This window comes from Cygnus olor, chromosome 25 (genome assembly GCF_009769625.2).
Source record: "Cygnus olor isolate bCygOlo1 chromosome 25, bCygOlo1.pri.v2, whole genome shotgun sequence".
NCBI classification, from domain to species: domain Eukaryota; kingdom Metazoa; phylum Chordata; class Aves; order Anseriformes; family Anatidae; genus Cygnus; species Cygnus olor.
The window spans coordinates 5,184,058-5,200,617 of record NC_049193.1 but is presented as its reverse complement, the minus strand read 5'-3'; the positions used below and the strand labels follow the sequence as shown (position 1 = coordinate 5,200,617).

Sequence of the window (16,560 nt, the reverse complement as noted above, 5' to 3'; positions counted from 1 at the left end):
AAACCAGAGAGTATGCATCTTTGAAAGTGGAACTGGAGGCAAAGATTCATTTTTTTTTCCAAACTTGTTTTTTTATCAATCACTTGAGCTGGCTATGAAAATCCTAGTCTTTGAAGGTGTAAACAATTTTTTTTCCTTTGTGCTGTAGTAATTTGTCCTGTCGCTTAATTGTGATTAAGATTTTATGGTAAAGAAGCTATATTTTCAGGTAAATTGCTATTAAATAGTGAGGTCTTTTCAGAAAACGTTAGCAAAGGAGACTGTATACCTTAATTTTATTTGTCAGACAGTGCTGCAGATTCTGAAATTATTTAATTTTCTTCTGCAAAAGATTTATTAATCTAACTGAGCTTTACATGGGAACACATACAGATGTAAACAATCTCCTTTTCTCTGGTTGTTGCTATATAACTGAAAGCTGTGAGCTTCTTTTCCTTTGCAATAGCACACCTGTTAAAATAGACTTCATATTGGCTGGAGGGGATGGTCTTGATGACAAGTTGTGAGATTAAAAAGGTCTCAGAAAGGTTGGTATTGTAATGACTTGTGTCTGGGGCAGATTGCCAGTGACAGCACATTTACCCAGTATTAACATGGTCTCCACTGTCCACAACAGCTGTTTTAGAGGTAGAATTTGAAGGGGAAAAGCTTCATAATATGGTCACAAAAAGTATCCTGTTCTTTTACCAGCTGCAACTGTTTCACCTTTGAGTGAACCTGGGAAGAAGCAATTCTATTCCTGATTGGCACTGAACAAATGGACTCCTTGAAAATACTAAGAACACAGTTACCGTGGCAAGCTGTGTATTTCCTAACTTTATTGTGACCTGGGCTATTTCCAACATTGGGTGCATCCTTCCACAGATGTATTTTGTTCTCCATTTCTCTTTCAGATGGCTTTCACAGATACCAAGTACTGTTACCCTTTGAGCTGTGTCTTCTGCCTTTGGGCTTGTGCATTTCTTGTTTATTCTACTCCTGTCCATTGAAACACTGCTTCTCTTAGGACTGTCAGCTGCAAAATCCTGTGTTACGACAAAGCCCACCAACAAGACAGCAAGATGATATTCTGAAAAGGGGTCTGATGCATAGCATGTGATACTAAAACCACTTGCAGATATCAATGTTTTGTATCTCTCTGGCTGATCTTGTTGAGAATTTACTGTTTTGTTTGGATTGCTTTCAATGGTGACATGTGGCATTCCTGACATGTTTTTCTCTCCAATAGCTTGGAGCAAACAGCGGTGTTCATATCATCATTTTTGATGAAATTGATGCAATCTGCAAGCAGAGAGGAAGCATGGCGGGTAGCACTGGAGTCCATGATACTGTTGTAAACCAGTTGCTGTCTAAAATTGATGGAGTAGAACAACTCAATAACATCCTAGTGATTGGTATGATAGTGCTGTCTTTCTTATTATGGGGTCAGGTTGAAAAATGCTATTTTGCTCACTGCAGGTCAGCTAACTTATCATTGTTGGTATTGGATATGTTTGGACTCATCTGAATGACTGCTATTTGACAAGCAACAGTGGCATATTTAAAGGGAGATGTAATTGGCTGATATTGCTGTTTTAAAGAATTTTCTCATTTCACTTTTAATAACAAGTGTTTGATTAAGAAAACTTGCAAGGAATAATATGCACTGGTATATTGACATATGAAGGACTGGGGCTTCTTTAGCTATTTTTTTTTTGAGTTGTTGTGGTGCCAGGACTCAGGCAGGTTTGATCCCTATTGCCCTGACTCTACTTTAGGGCATGGCTTTTTCCAGTATTTCTCAAAATGTCTGTCCTGTCTGTTTTCCTGAGACTTTATGGACTATATTCAGGAGCTGGATGCCAACTTAGCTGACCTAATGCTTATTTTGGTTTTAATTTTGCACTTAGGAATGACCAACAGACCTGACCTTATTGATGAAGCTCTGCTGAGACCAGGGAGACTTGAGGTGAAAATGGAGATTGGTAAGCAAGCTAGTATATGTCAATACATAAGCTCACATTAACTTAGTCAACAAATGAAAATACCATTTTAGATTTACCAATTGATAAGCCGTTGACCTGATCATAGAATCATTTAGGTTGGAAAAGACCTCTAAGATCATCAAGGCCAACTGTTAACCTAGCAATAACAAGTCTTACCACTAAACCATGGTCCTCAGAAACACATCTGTGAGTCTTTTAAATACCTCCAGGAATGGTGATTCAACTACATCCCTGGGTAGCCTGTTCCAATGCTTTACAACCCCTTCAGTGAAGAATTTTTTCCTAATATCCAACCTAAACCTCCTCAGGTGGAACTTCAGACTGTTTCCTCTTGTCCTAGCATTGGGAGAAGAGACCAACCCCCAACATGCAGCAGCCTCCTTTGAGGTAGTTGTAGGAGAGCGATGAGCCTCCGCTTCTCCGCGCTAAACAACCCCAGCTCCCTCAGCCACTCCTCATACGACTTGTTCTCTAGACCGTTCACCAGCTTCGTTGCCCTTCTTTGGACATACTCCAGCACCTCAATGCCCTTCTTCTAGTGAGGGGCCCAAAACTGAACACAGTATTTGAGGTGCAGCCTCACCAGAGCCATGTACGAGGGGATGATCACCTCCCTGGTCCTGCGGGCTGTACTAGTTCTGATACAAGCCGGGATGCTGTTGGCCTTGGCCGCCTGAGTACACTGAGTCGTATTCAGCTTGGTATTGACCAATATCGGATACTGTCCAGCAAAATTGGGTAGGGGTGGGCAGGCAGGACCCTGACTCTCTTGCACTAATGAAAGGAACAAAGAAAGCACCAGACCACTCCTAGGTGGAAACTGCAGAACTGTTGATCTTGTAATGGGTGTGAGCAGTTCTTGACTAGGAGAAACATCCTTCTATTTGTATAAAATGATAATGGTGAATTTAACCTTAGTAACTGCAAATGTTAAATAGCATTGGCTAAATGTTTCAGACTTGCTCATTCCAGAAGGTCTAGATTGCTTGCAACAACAGAACCAAAAGCATGCGAAAGAGCACACTTAGCCATTTATTTTAGTGATTTGGAAAAGGTTAATACCTGTTAGTAATTTAAAAGGGACTTTTGTAATTGTACACATTTACTTGATACCAACTCCAAATTAATACTTATTATAACCTACTTTTTTTTTTAAGAAATTAAGCCCACATCAGCTTAGATTCAGAATAACAAGTCTTAACTTCTGATCTGACATGCAAAGTCTCATTAGTAAAGATTATGGTGGAGTCTGAAGGGTGTTTAACGGTTGGAAGCATGGTTTTAGATTTGTGATTTGAAAGAGTCCATAAAACGTTTTCCCATGAACTTCACAGATGCACAAATGTCATAAAATATTTTCTGTACGCTGAGCTATGCACTGAATAGTCTAAAGGTAAAAATAAAAATCTCAAAATGTAGTGAGCCATATGAGAAGGGCAGACAAAGAAGGCCATTAACATTACTAAGGTGTGTTTCCTTTCAGGTACGGAAAATTAGATGAAAATGTCCATATAACCCTAAAAATCATATGATAGACTACATGCGAAGATAAGAGTTTGTAATTGTTGGTCTAAAATGTGGGGAAACTCTTGAAATCGGAACTTTCAATGTAATGTTAAGAGTTTGCTAGGGATTTTTTTTCTTATCCTTAAAGGGTACCATCACTCTTTCAAAGGTCCAGAAACACAAAGATTTTGTGATAGCTGAAAAGGGAAGATTTTAGGCAAAAGAAGAGAAGCTGATGACTACAGAGGCAGCCGCAGAAGTAACCCAGGCAGTGAGCTGATGCTGATGCTCCAGAGTTAATGCTAATTACTCTGAAGTTGATCACTGTAGGAAATAGTTTGTATCAGGCAGTATTGTGCGTATATCTCATAGGAGATGTGAGGACTAGAGAAGCAACTGGAGCACTAGCTAAGACTTAAAAATCTTGTGGAGCACAGGCAGCACAGGTGGTTTCTAAAATTTAGAAGGCTTATGAGACTAAGGTATTCAGTTGGATGCAGGAGAAAAATATTAAGAGACTTGTGCCTATTCCTGGCATAGTATGCAAAAAAGGAAAGCTGGACAAAGAAGTGTAGAGCAGTGCATGGAGTTAGTGGCCAGGCTGACGAATAATAATGAGAAAGAACTAGCACTAGCAAAAATTGTCATTTACAGTCTTTAGAAAATAACACAGCTACAAGGAATTGAAGGAAAGACTCAGCAAAGAAAGTCTGTTTTAGGAATGAAGAACTGCGCATACAATAACGGTTGCCTTTGTGCAATCTCATACTTGAAAACAAATGCATAGTAGCAACTGTTTTTACTAAACCCAGGTAAGAGGTTTTTTTTTGTGTGTGTTGCAGGTGTATTACCTGCATCTTTAGCTGACAAAGTTAAATTAAATAAATTGCAGTCTGAGCAAGACTTCCCTAGAACATCAGATCCTTGTAATAAAGGCTCTGAAGGAGAATGAACTGAAGTAAAGCATGGTTTTACCAAGAGAATGTTGTGCCAGCCGGACTTATCTTTCTTTAAAGAAAAAGTTTTTTTGTATCTTACATTATGTTGGTAAGGTGTAATCTGGGAAATAATCACTTATATCTGAGAAAATTAAGATTTTATGAAAATTACAAGGTGGAACTATGTTTAAGCGTGCCAGGACTGACCAGATTGCTCATGTGTAAGGTGAATTCCTGGTCTGGAAGCCTGAGAGCAATGAACTTGGAGGAAATTAAACTGATGCTGTTTCTCTGTGTAGTGTGGGGGTGATGCTAATGAATTTGCCAAGGGCAAACTGCATGTTTTCAAACAAATTTTTTTTAAATATCCTACTTATCAATGAATTGCTTATATTGAGAAAGAGCCTTTGGAACCAGGACCGTTGAGGAGAGTGGAAGGTTTTGCTGCAGCTGCTGTGTTGAGACACTGACTGGCATGCCCTCTGTTTAAAATCTCAGGTTTGCCAGACGAGAAGGGTAGATTTCAAATTCTCCATATCCACACAGTACGGATGCGGGAACATCAGCTGCTGGCTGAAGATGTGGACATTGCAGAGCTGGCAGTTGAGACTAAAAACTTCAGTGGTGCTGAATTAGAAGGCTTAGTTCGAGCTGCTCAGTCTACTGCTATGAACAGACACATCAAGGTCAGTCCTATCATCTCTTGTTGAGGGGAAGGAAAAAGAGAAAATATGTCGAGTCTTTTCTTGTGTGTTTACTTCCAAATGGATAATGTCATCTCAGCTCCCTCCATTCTAGAGGAAGATTGCCTTGCTTTTTTCCATTGTTTGCTGATTATGGGAGGTCAGTGTATCTTTAACTAGAAAGAAGTTGTAAGGACCATGAAATGTCAGGTTATATTAATCCAGATGAAGAACACAGTATTCGATTGTGTTGAAATATGAGATGATTAGTTCATGAAGAAAGAGGCTGAAGGATGTAACCTCGTTAGCGGCCAAGAATTGGTGTGAATTACTGCAGAAGAGAGCCTTTGACATCAGTTGTCCAGCACTGATTATTTTTTTTTTAATAAAAAGTCTGTTCAGCCTAAAATATGAAGAAAACAAATCATTCATTTCAGCAAGAAAAATAATTTGGTTGCTTTGACATTTATATCTATTGGGAGCTCTGGTTCTTTCTGCTTATATGTTTTATATAGCCAAGAAAAGTTGCTTGTTTCCTATAACCAAAAGCACAAATATGAACAGTTTCTCATTTTCTCGGGTTCTGTCTCAAAAAAGAAATCAGCACCTCTGGAGATATTTTCATCCCTTTTTATTTTCATCCCTTTACAAGCAAAGCATTTTCCTTTTAATAATTAATTTAACTTAGAATTGATGCATTTTCTTTGCTTGAATTTTGGGTGAATTTGGGGACTATTAACATTTTGATATGATCCCTGTGGTGCCAAAATCTTGCTGTGGGAGAGGAGACAAGGGCAATACATGAATATAAAAGAGCTGTCTCCTCCTTTAGGTATGTATGTGATTGACATCTTAGTAATATACGTATTACTATGTGTACTGTGTGTACTATTACTATGTATTAATATGTGTATTCCAAATGTCAGGCAACCACACTTCTGTTTTTCTTCTCAAACACTTTGATACAATATTTTTGGATAATCTCACTGTTTAGTATGAAGACGTCTTCAGCCAAATGATGCACTAAGGTGTTTTATTCTCTCCTATGAGCACTGCAAAACTTAAAATATACATCACATGCCTGACCTAGATTTCAGAAGCACCTGTGTGGAAGCCACAAAACAAATAGCATTTGAAAATCAAATGGAATTATCCTTCTGAATCATTTAAGTTCTTCTGATAACCTTTCAAAGTATTTCTATGTTAAAAATTAAAATGTACAATCCATTAAAGGTTAGGAAAGAAAGGAAGATTCCTATTCGTAAGTGTACAACTTGAGGAATATACTAATAGCGTTTTGAGTACCTTTGCTTCCCTCTGCAAAACAGAAGAGTGATTAACCTGCACTAAAGATCCTCTATATGCTTGGCATCCTGTATTTCTGCTAGGTGAGTGTTTTTGTGAAAAGGAACTCTATCATTTCAGCTGTCCTCAGGTTACAAATATGTGTTTGGCCAGTCTGGGTTACTGAGGTTGCTGTTGAGAAGCTGCTTTTGTTACTCTACAAGATAAGCGTAATGTGTTTCTTTCCCATGTTCAAGTGCAGTCCCTGTTCTTGTAGGTCATGCTAGTCAGAAGATGATGTCTTTTAGACATGTGTTTGAGAGGGAATATTATTTGACTTATCCATCACCTTGGTCTTAGGAAAAGGTGATAGAGGTTTCTCTGCCTTCTGAGAAATGCCTTGAAGTCCCAAGTTTTTACCTCCTGAACAGAGAGATCATGTAGGGCCATCACACTCTCAGGTAAAATCATGTAGTGTTGCAAGATACAGGTAAGTTTCAATGAAAGTTGTTTTGGAATCTAGAGGAATTTCTTATGGTAGAGTTTGAAGTACAGAAATTATGAAAGGCCTTTCAATACTGCACTACATCAAGTATAGGAGAATTTAGATCCTTTGCCTCATCTCCAATTTACTTTATATGTATAAAAAAGTTTCTGCTTTGCCACTTAGCAGTTAGATGAATTGCTTTTCTCAGATCAACTTCTGCCTCATTTTGTAACTAATCCTTTTTCTGATATCTGTAACTCCACTCAGGATTCTCAGCAGACTGCACAGATAGGATTAGTCTCTAATTGCCAGTGTTTGTATGACACTTAGTGGAAAAGTTGCTTCAAATCTATGTAATTCCTGATTGTTGCCCAAGGCAATCAATATACTTGCAGATCTAGAAATAATCCTAGTAAATGGAGCTGCTCCATATTGTAGAGCTGCAGCCGTAGTCAGTAATACATCTGAGTGAAGCCTACAGCTTTAAAGGCTACTCTCAATATGTTTTCAAGAATTAAAAACCTCTTCTAGCTCTAGCGTGAGCAGCTTTGAGTCATCTCCTCAGTCACAACTAGAGGTACTAGAAATGATTTACAAGAAAAGATCGCAGTACTGCTTTGTCTGCTGTATGTTTGCTTCCAGTCACTAGGTTTTAAATGTTGCTGCTGTTCCCAAACTGCCCAGAAATGAGAGCAATGTGAGCTGAGCTAACTGTAGCTTATTTATTCCAAGTAATGCTGCTGGCAGTGCTGCCTTGGGGACATTCACAGCTTTGGTTGAACTGAAGCAAATAAAGACAAACTAGTAAGAAATCTAATATTTACCAGTCCCCTTAAAGACTTTCATGTAGGGAGAGGAAAGTGAATCGTTTGAAGTTGTCAAAGATGGAGTGAGGAAATTTAGAGTTGGGTTAAACCAAACCTGAATTTGTCTTTCTGAAAAAAATCACAAAATGGAAGAGGCTTCACCACCTTCCTAGCTAGTACCTGGACTGTGCAATAAAGAAATATTTCTACAGCCTCTAAAGGGGGGGAGTGGTTCCTTACTCTAAAGGGAACCTACATAACTCCACTACATTCTAGAAATTTAAATTTAAGTGAGATTAGTCCCATATCGGGCACTAGTGTCTGCTTCACTGACAGATGGTTTATATAGGTAAGGCAGCGGCAAGGCTGATGCAGAGCTTCTGTCCTGTTCATATCTGGGGTCGCTTCTCTGAGCAGTGGGATCATGGCCATACTCTTCACTTTTCACCCAGTGGGATGGAACCATTGTTACTCAATGACTTTTGGGGGCTGGCAGATGGCTGTCGATCTGAAGATGATGATCGCTCCAGTGGTACTCAGCAGATGTTCAACAACTGTCATTTTGAAAAGCATTTTCATTGTTGCAGACCATTTATGGGGTTGAATTCTAGGGGGTTGAATCCTTGGATGGAAGCTGCTAAGGGGTCAGGTGCAGTAGTGCTGTACTTCACTGTGTTTTGTTGCCCTCTTCAGGCCAGCAACAAAGTGGAAGTGGATATGGAGAAGGCAGAAAGCTTGCGTGTGACAAGAGGAGACTTCTTTGCATCTTTGGAGAACGATATCAAACCAGTGAGTAGGCAGCATGTGACTTGGGTGATAGTCATGCAGTACAGTTAATGATGCAAGAGACAACTTCCTTCTGGGACCAGATGTGCCATAATGCACCGTGGTCTGAGTTATTGTATCCTGTGTTGTAGGAAGGAAAGCAGGGAGCTGCTCTCTGCCTGCAACAGTAAGGCTCTATTTAATACCTTTTCTTCCGTGCAAGAATCATAAAAAGCAATAGAACAAGTAAAGCAATGCAGTTTCTTCTCCTTGTTGTATGTACACTCTCCCTTTTATGCTAGTTCAGTCAATTGATGACAGCTTTCATGCAGACTGTAACAGGAGACTTAAGCCCCGTTTTTGAGAATTGTCTTTAAATGACATAGATTCAAAACCCATTGGCAACTTGCACGGATTAGAATTTGTGCTGAGGATACGTGTAAAATAAATGCCGCCTCTCTTAATACAGGCGTTTGGAACCAACCAGGAAGACTATGCAAGTTATATCATGAATGGTATTATTAAGTGGGGTGATCCAGTAACAAGGGTATTGGATGACGGGGAGCTGCTTGTTCAACAGACCAAGAACAGTGACCGTACTCCACTTGTTAGCGTTCTTCTAGAAGGTAAACTTAAGAAAAATATGTATTTTAAAAAAAAAAGAAACTTCTGTAAACGATTCTTATCTGTTGCCCACGTGGTGGCCTGTTATATCCTGCAACTGCATGTAGAAGTAACATATGGGAGGAAAAATAGAATTAGTTTCCTTCTCTAGGTTGGGTGAAGTTGGTTTAGATATTAATACTGGCTTCTCAGCATGAAATTTGAGGGGATGATCTAAATCCTGGTCTTGGAACAATAGAAAAGTGAACGTATGCGGTTAATCTAAATGTGGATGTTTTACAGTTCAAACATCTTTAGCTGAGTTAGTTGTCACGATTCTATTTCAAGTTGTTGGAGATCTCAACAGTGTTATTAACTGAGTTCAAACAACGGTTCACCTGGCCACATTTAGGTGTGTACTGTTAGAGGAGGATTGCCCTCCATCAAGACTGTTGTTGACTATGAAGAGTCTAGGAAGCTAGTTCAATATCTCTGTTGCAGATATTAGAGTGTAAGTTGTTTACCACTTCTCTCTTTCTTTACCTGAAGTCCGAAAGTGTGGATTGCTCCTATTGTTTAGTGGTTTGTTGCTTTGAAATTAAACCCTGAATAGCTCCCCCTGAATAATTCTGTGTGGTCAGCATATTTCAACATATTGCTTGTATGCAATACCTCATTATATTCCAGATTGATTGTACTGGGTGTACAGATTCAGATGTGTTTTGGTCTTTGAATTATCCTGGTGTGAATTCAGGCAAATTATAAATTGTCTTTGTCAATATTTACTTGGCATTCATGCTGTTTGCTTGTTTACCATGGTACCTGCAGAAAACATATCTTTAAGGGGCATGAACGTGATTCGAAAAGATTCTGCAAAATACAAACACATACTAATTTTGCTGCTGTGCCCTCTTCTATAAAACACGCCTCATCCTCTTTTGTGTTTGTTTCATGGCGAATCAGACTGCATGTGCTCAAATAGTTGCATTAATTTCCTTCATCTGGAGGACTGGGTTGCAGAAAGAGATAGCGTTCCCTTTGAAAGTAGAAGAAAAGGGCACTTCACACTGCAAATACCTGTGAAAGAAATCATAACCATATTTAAAATATCATCCATGCTGAGCTTTACCGGAACTGTTTTCTCCTTTGATTTTTTTAATTGTGTTTCTCCTTCGGATCAGGTCCCCCCCACAGTGGGAAGACTGCTTTAGCAGCAAAAATAGCTGAGGAATCCAACTTCCCCTTTATCAAGATCTGTTCTCCTGATAAGATGATTGGATTTTCTGAAACAGCCAAGTGCCAGGCTATGAAGAAGGTACTTCTGCGCCCTCCTCTTTTTTTTGATGACAATTCAATTCTGTGTGCTGTAGTAGATTGAAAAGTGAATATCCCTTGAGATTGTACTTTCTTTTCTCTGTAGGTCCTAAATTCCTATACACATTTGTTTATAAAACTAACTGAATGTTTTTGGGGCACTGGCACTCAGTGACTCATCCCATGACACTTACTTTCTTTAGGAACCCTTTTGGGAAACCCAGTAAACACTTACCAGTGATTGTTAAACAAAATTACAGTCGTTCAGTAAGCTCTGTGTATCACCAAACAGATCTTGTGAAAAAATGTAAATGGATATATTGGTTTGTGTAAAACAGTGTCGTGTTAAAGCAGTGCTATCCCCCATCTTCTGAAAGCCTTCTGTAATAATGCACTAGGCCACCCAAATACTCAGCAAGTGCACTGTGGAATCCTGGAAGAGTAAAGTCAGTTGTTGTGTGTAATGTCCAAACGCTTTAGATTCTGCACTGGTCTTCTCTTTATATTTAACTCAAAGTCTCTTCAGTTGAAGCTCTGTGGCAGAATCGCTAGTATTATAGATTATCCTAGCTGCAGGAAAGCTTCTTTTTTGGTATTGCCTGTGGTCAGTTGTAATTCCGTATCTGATCACAAAGAAATGTTCATTGTGTGTGTTTGGAAATTATTTTCCTAATTAATAATCTGCTAATAAATGAATGCAGAGGGTTCTGGTTAAACTCCTGCTGCTGAACAGAAAGCAAAGAAGTGGCATCTGTTTGTCTTGAAGATGCTACCTGTGCGTGTTGCCGTGGAGTTAATTAGCTGCTTTGATAATTGTGTTCCAGGCACTGAAAGATCAAAGGGAGCTCTTTAGATAGAAAGAACCGCATTTGTTCTGGATGTTTTCAGGGTGCCTGACAGGGTAGACCTGAAAGAAGGCAAGGATCTTGCTGAAGGTAGCGTGTATAAATTTATAGCTCACAGGCCTTTTGGTCATCTGTCTTCAAAAAATGTTTGTTTGCTTTGTCCCAGCTGAGGAGATTTCATGTGATCGCTTTGAATAAAGTCTCAGGGTGGTCTGTGCATGGATTATTTGGTTATGGAACGGAAAATGTCAAGGTTCTGGCCCAGTTGGGTCTGATATATAATCATAACTAAAAATGGAACAAAACACCTGAGCAGTGATGAGCAAGCCTGCAGCTCTGTCTCCAAAGATGAGGATAGGAAAGGCTCAGGGTTGCACTTGGAAGGAGCAGATCCTGCCCGAATTAAACTAGGAACAGTTTTGAGGTCACGAAGTTTGGTTAAATGAGAGTTTTAACAACTTGGGGAGCAGGGGAAACGGAGACAAGTTGAGCAACTTAGATTGTTTCAAGTAGTCAGGTGGAAGAGAAGAGATTTCATTTACAGAGGCAATTTACTCTTCTTCTGGCTGAATTATACTGGATTAGGCATGTAAATGAGATGTTTTACTCTAAGAACAGAGAAATAGTTCATTGCAAGATTGCCTAGTTTCTAAGAGAAGCAGTGGGCTCAAGGCTGTAAGCCCAGTTTGTAATTTAGATTCTAAAAGGATCATTTTGGATTTCACTTGAATCCAGGGTATGCTGGAGGTAGGCCTGCAATACCACTGAAGTCCTTAGTGCTACTCGTAGTTTAAATCCAAGCTTTGCAGTTGCTGCTCTATAAAGGGTGATATGGAGGCTTAATCAGTAGGTCTTGTTATAACCAATATCCAGCCTGCATATAAATACTTCATAATTGCATTATGATCGTGGTGGTGTTTCTTTTTTTTTTGCCTGTGTGTGTGTATTGTTATATTCTCAGTATTACCCCAGCTCCAAAAACCAAAGGAATGGTGCTCTGTTTTGTCTATTCTTTACAACTAAATGCAGCCAGCAGCTGGCTTTTTTGCAACATGTATTGGGTAAATAAACAAAGCTCGTCTCTGAATTTGTTGAGATGTCAGTGCTTTATTAAACGCAGGTAGAGTCTAGTCTTGTGGTACTTATGTTCTTTATTCTCTGTTTATTCTTCTAAATACTGCCGTGCTTCGTTAAAAACAAATCAACAGTTCCAATCGTGACTATTGCAGTTTTGCTGCTGAGATTTAACAATGAGTCATTTTGCTGTTTTTATTAGATCTTTGATGATGCGTACAAGTCCCAGCTCAGCTGTGTTGTTGTGGACGACATTGAGAGACTCCTAGGTGAGTTAGGACAGTGGGGAGTGTGTTGTCTGTTGTGCAGAAATATTGAAATATCTGCAGTTTTGAAATACCACAAACCAGAAGTGGTTTGGAACCATTTACTTTAGGAGCTTTGAACTGCTTTTTGTTACAGTGAAGTGGTTTATATGTGCAACTGCTTAATGGGCATTAAAATGCATTTTTCATTTCAGATTATGTTCCAATTGGACCACGGTTCTCTAATCTGGTATTGCAAGCCCTTCTCGTACTGCTAAAGAAGGCCCCCCCTCAGGTAAGAAAGTAATCGAGGAGGGAGGTGCCTTATTCCTGTAATAATTTTGACAGTGGAGGGCTTTGTGTCTTGCTGATAACTGCTGTGCTGCCAGTGGTATTAGTGCTATTGTCTCTTGATTCAGTCAAGTTAATCCTAGCCTGCTGCTGTTCATTCAGTTAGACATTTCTAGGATAACCACAAAGGATTCATCGTTAATTATCTAATTATTTAAGGATGAATCTTATGGAGTCAGCCCTAGAAATACTAACAAAGGAAACAGGTTAAACCTTTACCATGTAAACTTCAAACGTGCAAGCAGTCTGCTTTCTGATTTAACTGAGGAGCAGTTCACTACAAATTGATCCCTGGCTCAAGCATGTGCTCCCTTCTTATTTAGAATTGATTTCTGAGTAATGTATGATTGTGGATGCTAGGGTTTTAATTTGTTCTTAACTTGAAATTATCAGGTGTTAATTAAAAAAGGTGAGTAAAGCTCAAGATTTTACATCTCTTTCTGGCCCTGTCAATTTGTACTTTCTGACTTGATGAGATTTAAGAACATCAGAAGCAATGTTTCTGAAGCTTGCACTGAATGAGACAAGCATGGAGGGACGCTTCTTTTTTGTTTGCCATTTTTCCTGTCATTCACTAGAATTCTGCACTGTGTGTGAAAGTATCTGCATGAATAAGTAACATGCTAACAGGAAAACCTTGAAAGTTGGTGTCAGGTAAAAGTAGAGAAACACAGCCTGGCTGAACTCTTTTTTTTGTCATTTTTAATATCCTGGAAACAGTTACGTATGCATGAGTATTGTTTTCATTAGATAGTTTGGTGAAAAGACCTTTCAAATCTAGAACTTTGAACTAAATTGTAATGCCACAGGCCCTGAAGTTCCCCTTGTGGCTGTCAACCTGGGAGAACAAAGATCTCTCCCAGTGAGCTGTCTGTGCCATGTGAAGCCTCTGATATCAAACTTGGATTCTGTTACCATGTAAGTTGGAACAGAAAGGCTGGCTGTGTGCAGCTGCACAACCCCGTTTTTGATTGCTGTAATCTCATGTAATCATTGACCTATTGCTAGGTATTGCCATAGTACTAGGAAATGATTGTTCCCATAGATCAGCAGGAAAAAATAGAACATGATTTGGCTCAGTAGTCCAAGGAACTTATAATATTAGGCTTTCCATTTTATCACTGTCCTCTGAATGTATTTTGCTGCTTAGTTGCACTTTCGTTGGCACCCAAGTCTCCCTGAAAGCAGGATGCCGGGCTTGACGCTCTCAGATATTTGCCAAGTTTATGCATGTTGCTAGAGATTTGTACTTTGCAATGTTTGAAATGCCCTCGAGGCTGGAAGACTTTGGGTTGACAGCCAATATTATGGTGACTTAAGCCATAAATTGTTGGAGGGTAGAGAGTTTTCTGAGGAAATGTCAGTGTTTGATTGATGTTTTTTTTCTTTTCTTTTAAGTGTCCACTATTGGCTACTGTAGAAATTCAGACATGAGGTTAGAAGGGCCTTTTGTGCTGACCTGGTTTTGCCGTTCTGATCATAGGGCTCTTTCTAGCATGTTTGTTTCTTGTGAGCTCTCTGTGATAATCATGTTATCTGGGGATTATTTTTTTCATTTAAAAAAAACAAAACACAACTGTGTATAAGACGTGGATTCATGCAGGGAAAGGCCAACAGTTTTCTGCTGTGAACCTTTATTGTGAAAAAGATTGAATGTGGGCAAGGAGACTCTTAAGGCTTTTAGGCTCAAATGAGAAACCCACAAGGGAGATAATACTGCTGGTTAATCATTGCCCTTCTAAGTTCCCTCTGAGATCACTAGTTCCCTTGGGGAGCAATTTATTTGGAAGTAATGGCTGGTTTCAAGGGTTTTGGTTGTAATTTGAGATGCAGATACATGCTTTAAATGTACATGAGTAGCATCGGTGGTACTAACCTGCTCCGTGAGGTCAAACCGACGCAAATCTCTGTGGGACTGGGGTCATGGTTTAGGTTCATTCCTCATTCCTTGTAAAAACAGTGTCCTGGCTCATACCATACACCATACGTGTCCCAGTGCTGGGGGAAATTGTTGGCAACGTGCTGGGGAGGCAGTACCTGGCCTCCTTTTCTGTCAGTAGTCGGAGGGGCCCGAAATACAAACGCAGGTGATTTGAAAAGCTTAAGAATGGGAACGACAAGGTTGAAAGTGCAAGCAAGGAATGAGTGGGAAGCAGAGAGCATTCCAGCAGTGCAGCTTTGCTGCTCCCATCTTTGTGGCCCAGATTATGTATTCACACAGTGTTGTCACATCACTTGCAGAGTATACTTAATGTGCAAGCAGCTTCCTACAATTACTGTAGGCTATGTGTGTAAGAAGAGCATTTCTGGGATGATATCTTATTAATTATGCATTGAGGTATATGTCTCTGTTAAATTGGTTTATGAAAGCTGCTTCCCAGATTCCCCTCTTCTTATTGCAACTATATTATTTTAACGTGGTGTGTGAAGGGCACATACTCAAACCTTCTGTTTTTCTAGCTTGTTTGTACTTTGCAGAAGTTTTGGGAGTAAACACGTTAGACTTTAAAAAAATAAATTAGAAACGTTTGTCATTTTGCTTTAAAGTCCCAGTCACTGCTCATGACTGCTAGTTCCTCTGAGCAATGCTTAAATAGTGGTATCTATTACTCGTTCAAGAAGACTGAAAAACATTGCATTTTGTTTAGCATCTTTTTTTAAACCAATTAAAAAGCTTTTCTAAAATGGACTGAAGAGCAGAAAATAAACCATGTTCTCTTGGGTCTTTATTTCAATCAAGTTTCACTGTGTTGTGCAGGAGAAGAGACTGGGGGGGATAGAAAAACTGAAAAGGACTGTCGCAGCGGGGAGCCAAGCGGGAGAAAAGGACTTCTCTGAGAACTAAGCAGCAGCAGCTCCGAAAGCCGAAGCTGCTTCATCTACATGCAGAGTCACACAAGGCATGGAGACGCTCACCAGCCCCACAGAGGTTTCACATGTGCTTCCCTGCTGGTTCCTGTGAAAAGCTAACAATTGGCTCAAAGGGTGAAAGACCATTGCAGCATCCCCACGCTAAGCTGGACGTACAATTTGTGCAGTGTTATGAAATGTCTGGCTTAGCGAGATGCTCTCGAACACTCTTGTGGATGCCCTTCCACTGCTCCCAGAGGCCCCCAGCCCCTTTCCTCTCTAGGACACAGGAGGCTTTTGCAGATTTATGAAAGTTGACGGGGGGAAAAGAGGAAAATAATCTCCTTGTTTGATATAATCCCACGTACGTTCCCGATTCCACATCACTTGGTGTGAATTGGAAGCAACTCCAATCAATAGAGATGTTACGCTTACACCTGTAAACCTGGGGAACTGCATTTTCTGCCATTACGTGTGAAGAATCTCAAAACACATGCTTAAAAATATAGAAGGGGCCAAAGTTGAGTGAGCAGCCAATGAGTATCCAACAGAGGCACTTCTGCATCCACCAGCATTTGGCTGTAGAGTATTTTAAGCTCCCTTTGCCTGGGGCTGGTGAGATGTGCTGAAATGATGTAATCTGAGACTCCGCTGACATGCTGAGACTTCATTTGCTTGTAGCAGTCTATGAAATTCGTTTATGATCTAGTTTGTGTTAGGTAGTCAATACAATAATCTGGTGCCTGTTAGGAAGTGAGTACCAAGTTAGAAGAATCAATCTCATAATGCTTGAAAATGTAGTCATTGAAAACTACTCCCTTTTT

The 16,560-nt window shown here is 39.7% G+C and overlaps 1 protein-coding gene across 4 annotated transcripts in view; it reads left to right on the top strand.

Annotated features, from left to right (window-relative positions):
- NSF (N-ethylmaleimide sensitive factor, vesicle fusing ATPase) overlaps positions 1 to 16,560 on the top strand; it is a 78,124-nt gene that overhangs the window by 46,073 nt on the left and 15,491 nt on the right. For all 4 annotated transcript variants that reach the window (XM_040536439.1, XM_040536441.1, XM_040536440.1 and 1 more), the window contains 8 exons: positions 1,229 to 1,394; positions 1,890 to 1,964; positions 4,928 to 5,115; positions 8,383 to 8,478; positions 8,924 to 9,080; positions 10,239 to 10,372; positions 12,493 to 12,559; positions 12,751 to 12,830. In XM_040536439.1, the coding sequence (XP_040392373.1) occupies positions 1,229 to 1,394; positions 1,890 to 1,964; positions 4,928 to 5,115; positions 8,383 to 8,478; positions 8,924 to 9,080; positions 10,239 to 10,372; positions 12,493 to 12,559; positions 12,751 to 12,830 (963 nt within the window). The remainder of the gene's footprint in view (positions 1 to 1,228; positions 1,395 to 1,889; positions 1,965 to 4,927; positions 5,116 to 8,382; positions 8,479 to 8,923; positions 9,081 to 10,238; positions 10,373 to 12,492; positions 12,560 to 12,750; positions 12,831 to 16,560) is intronic.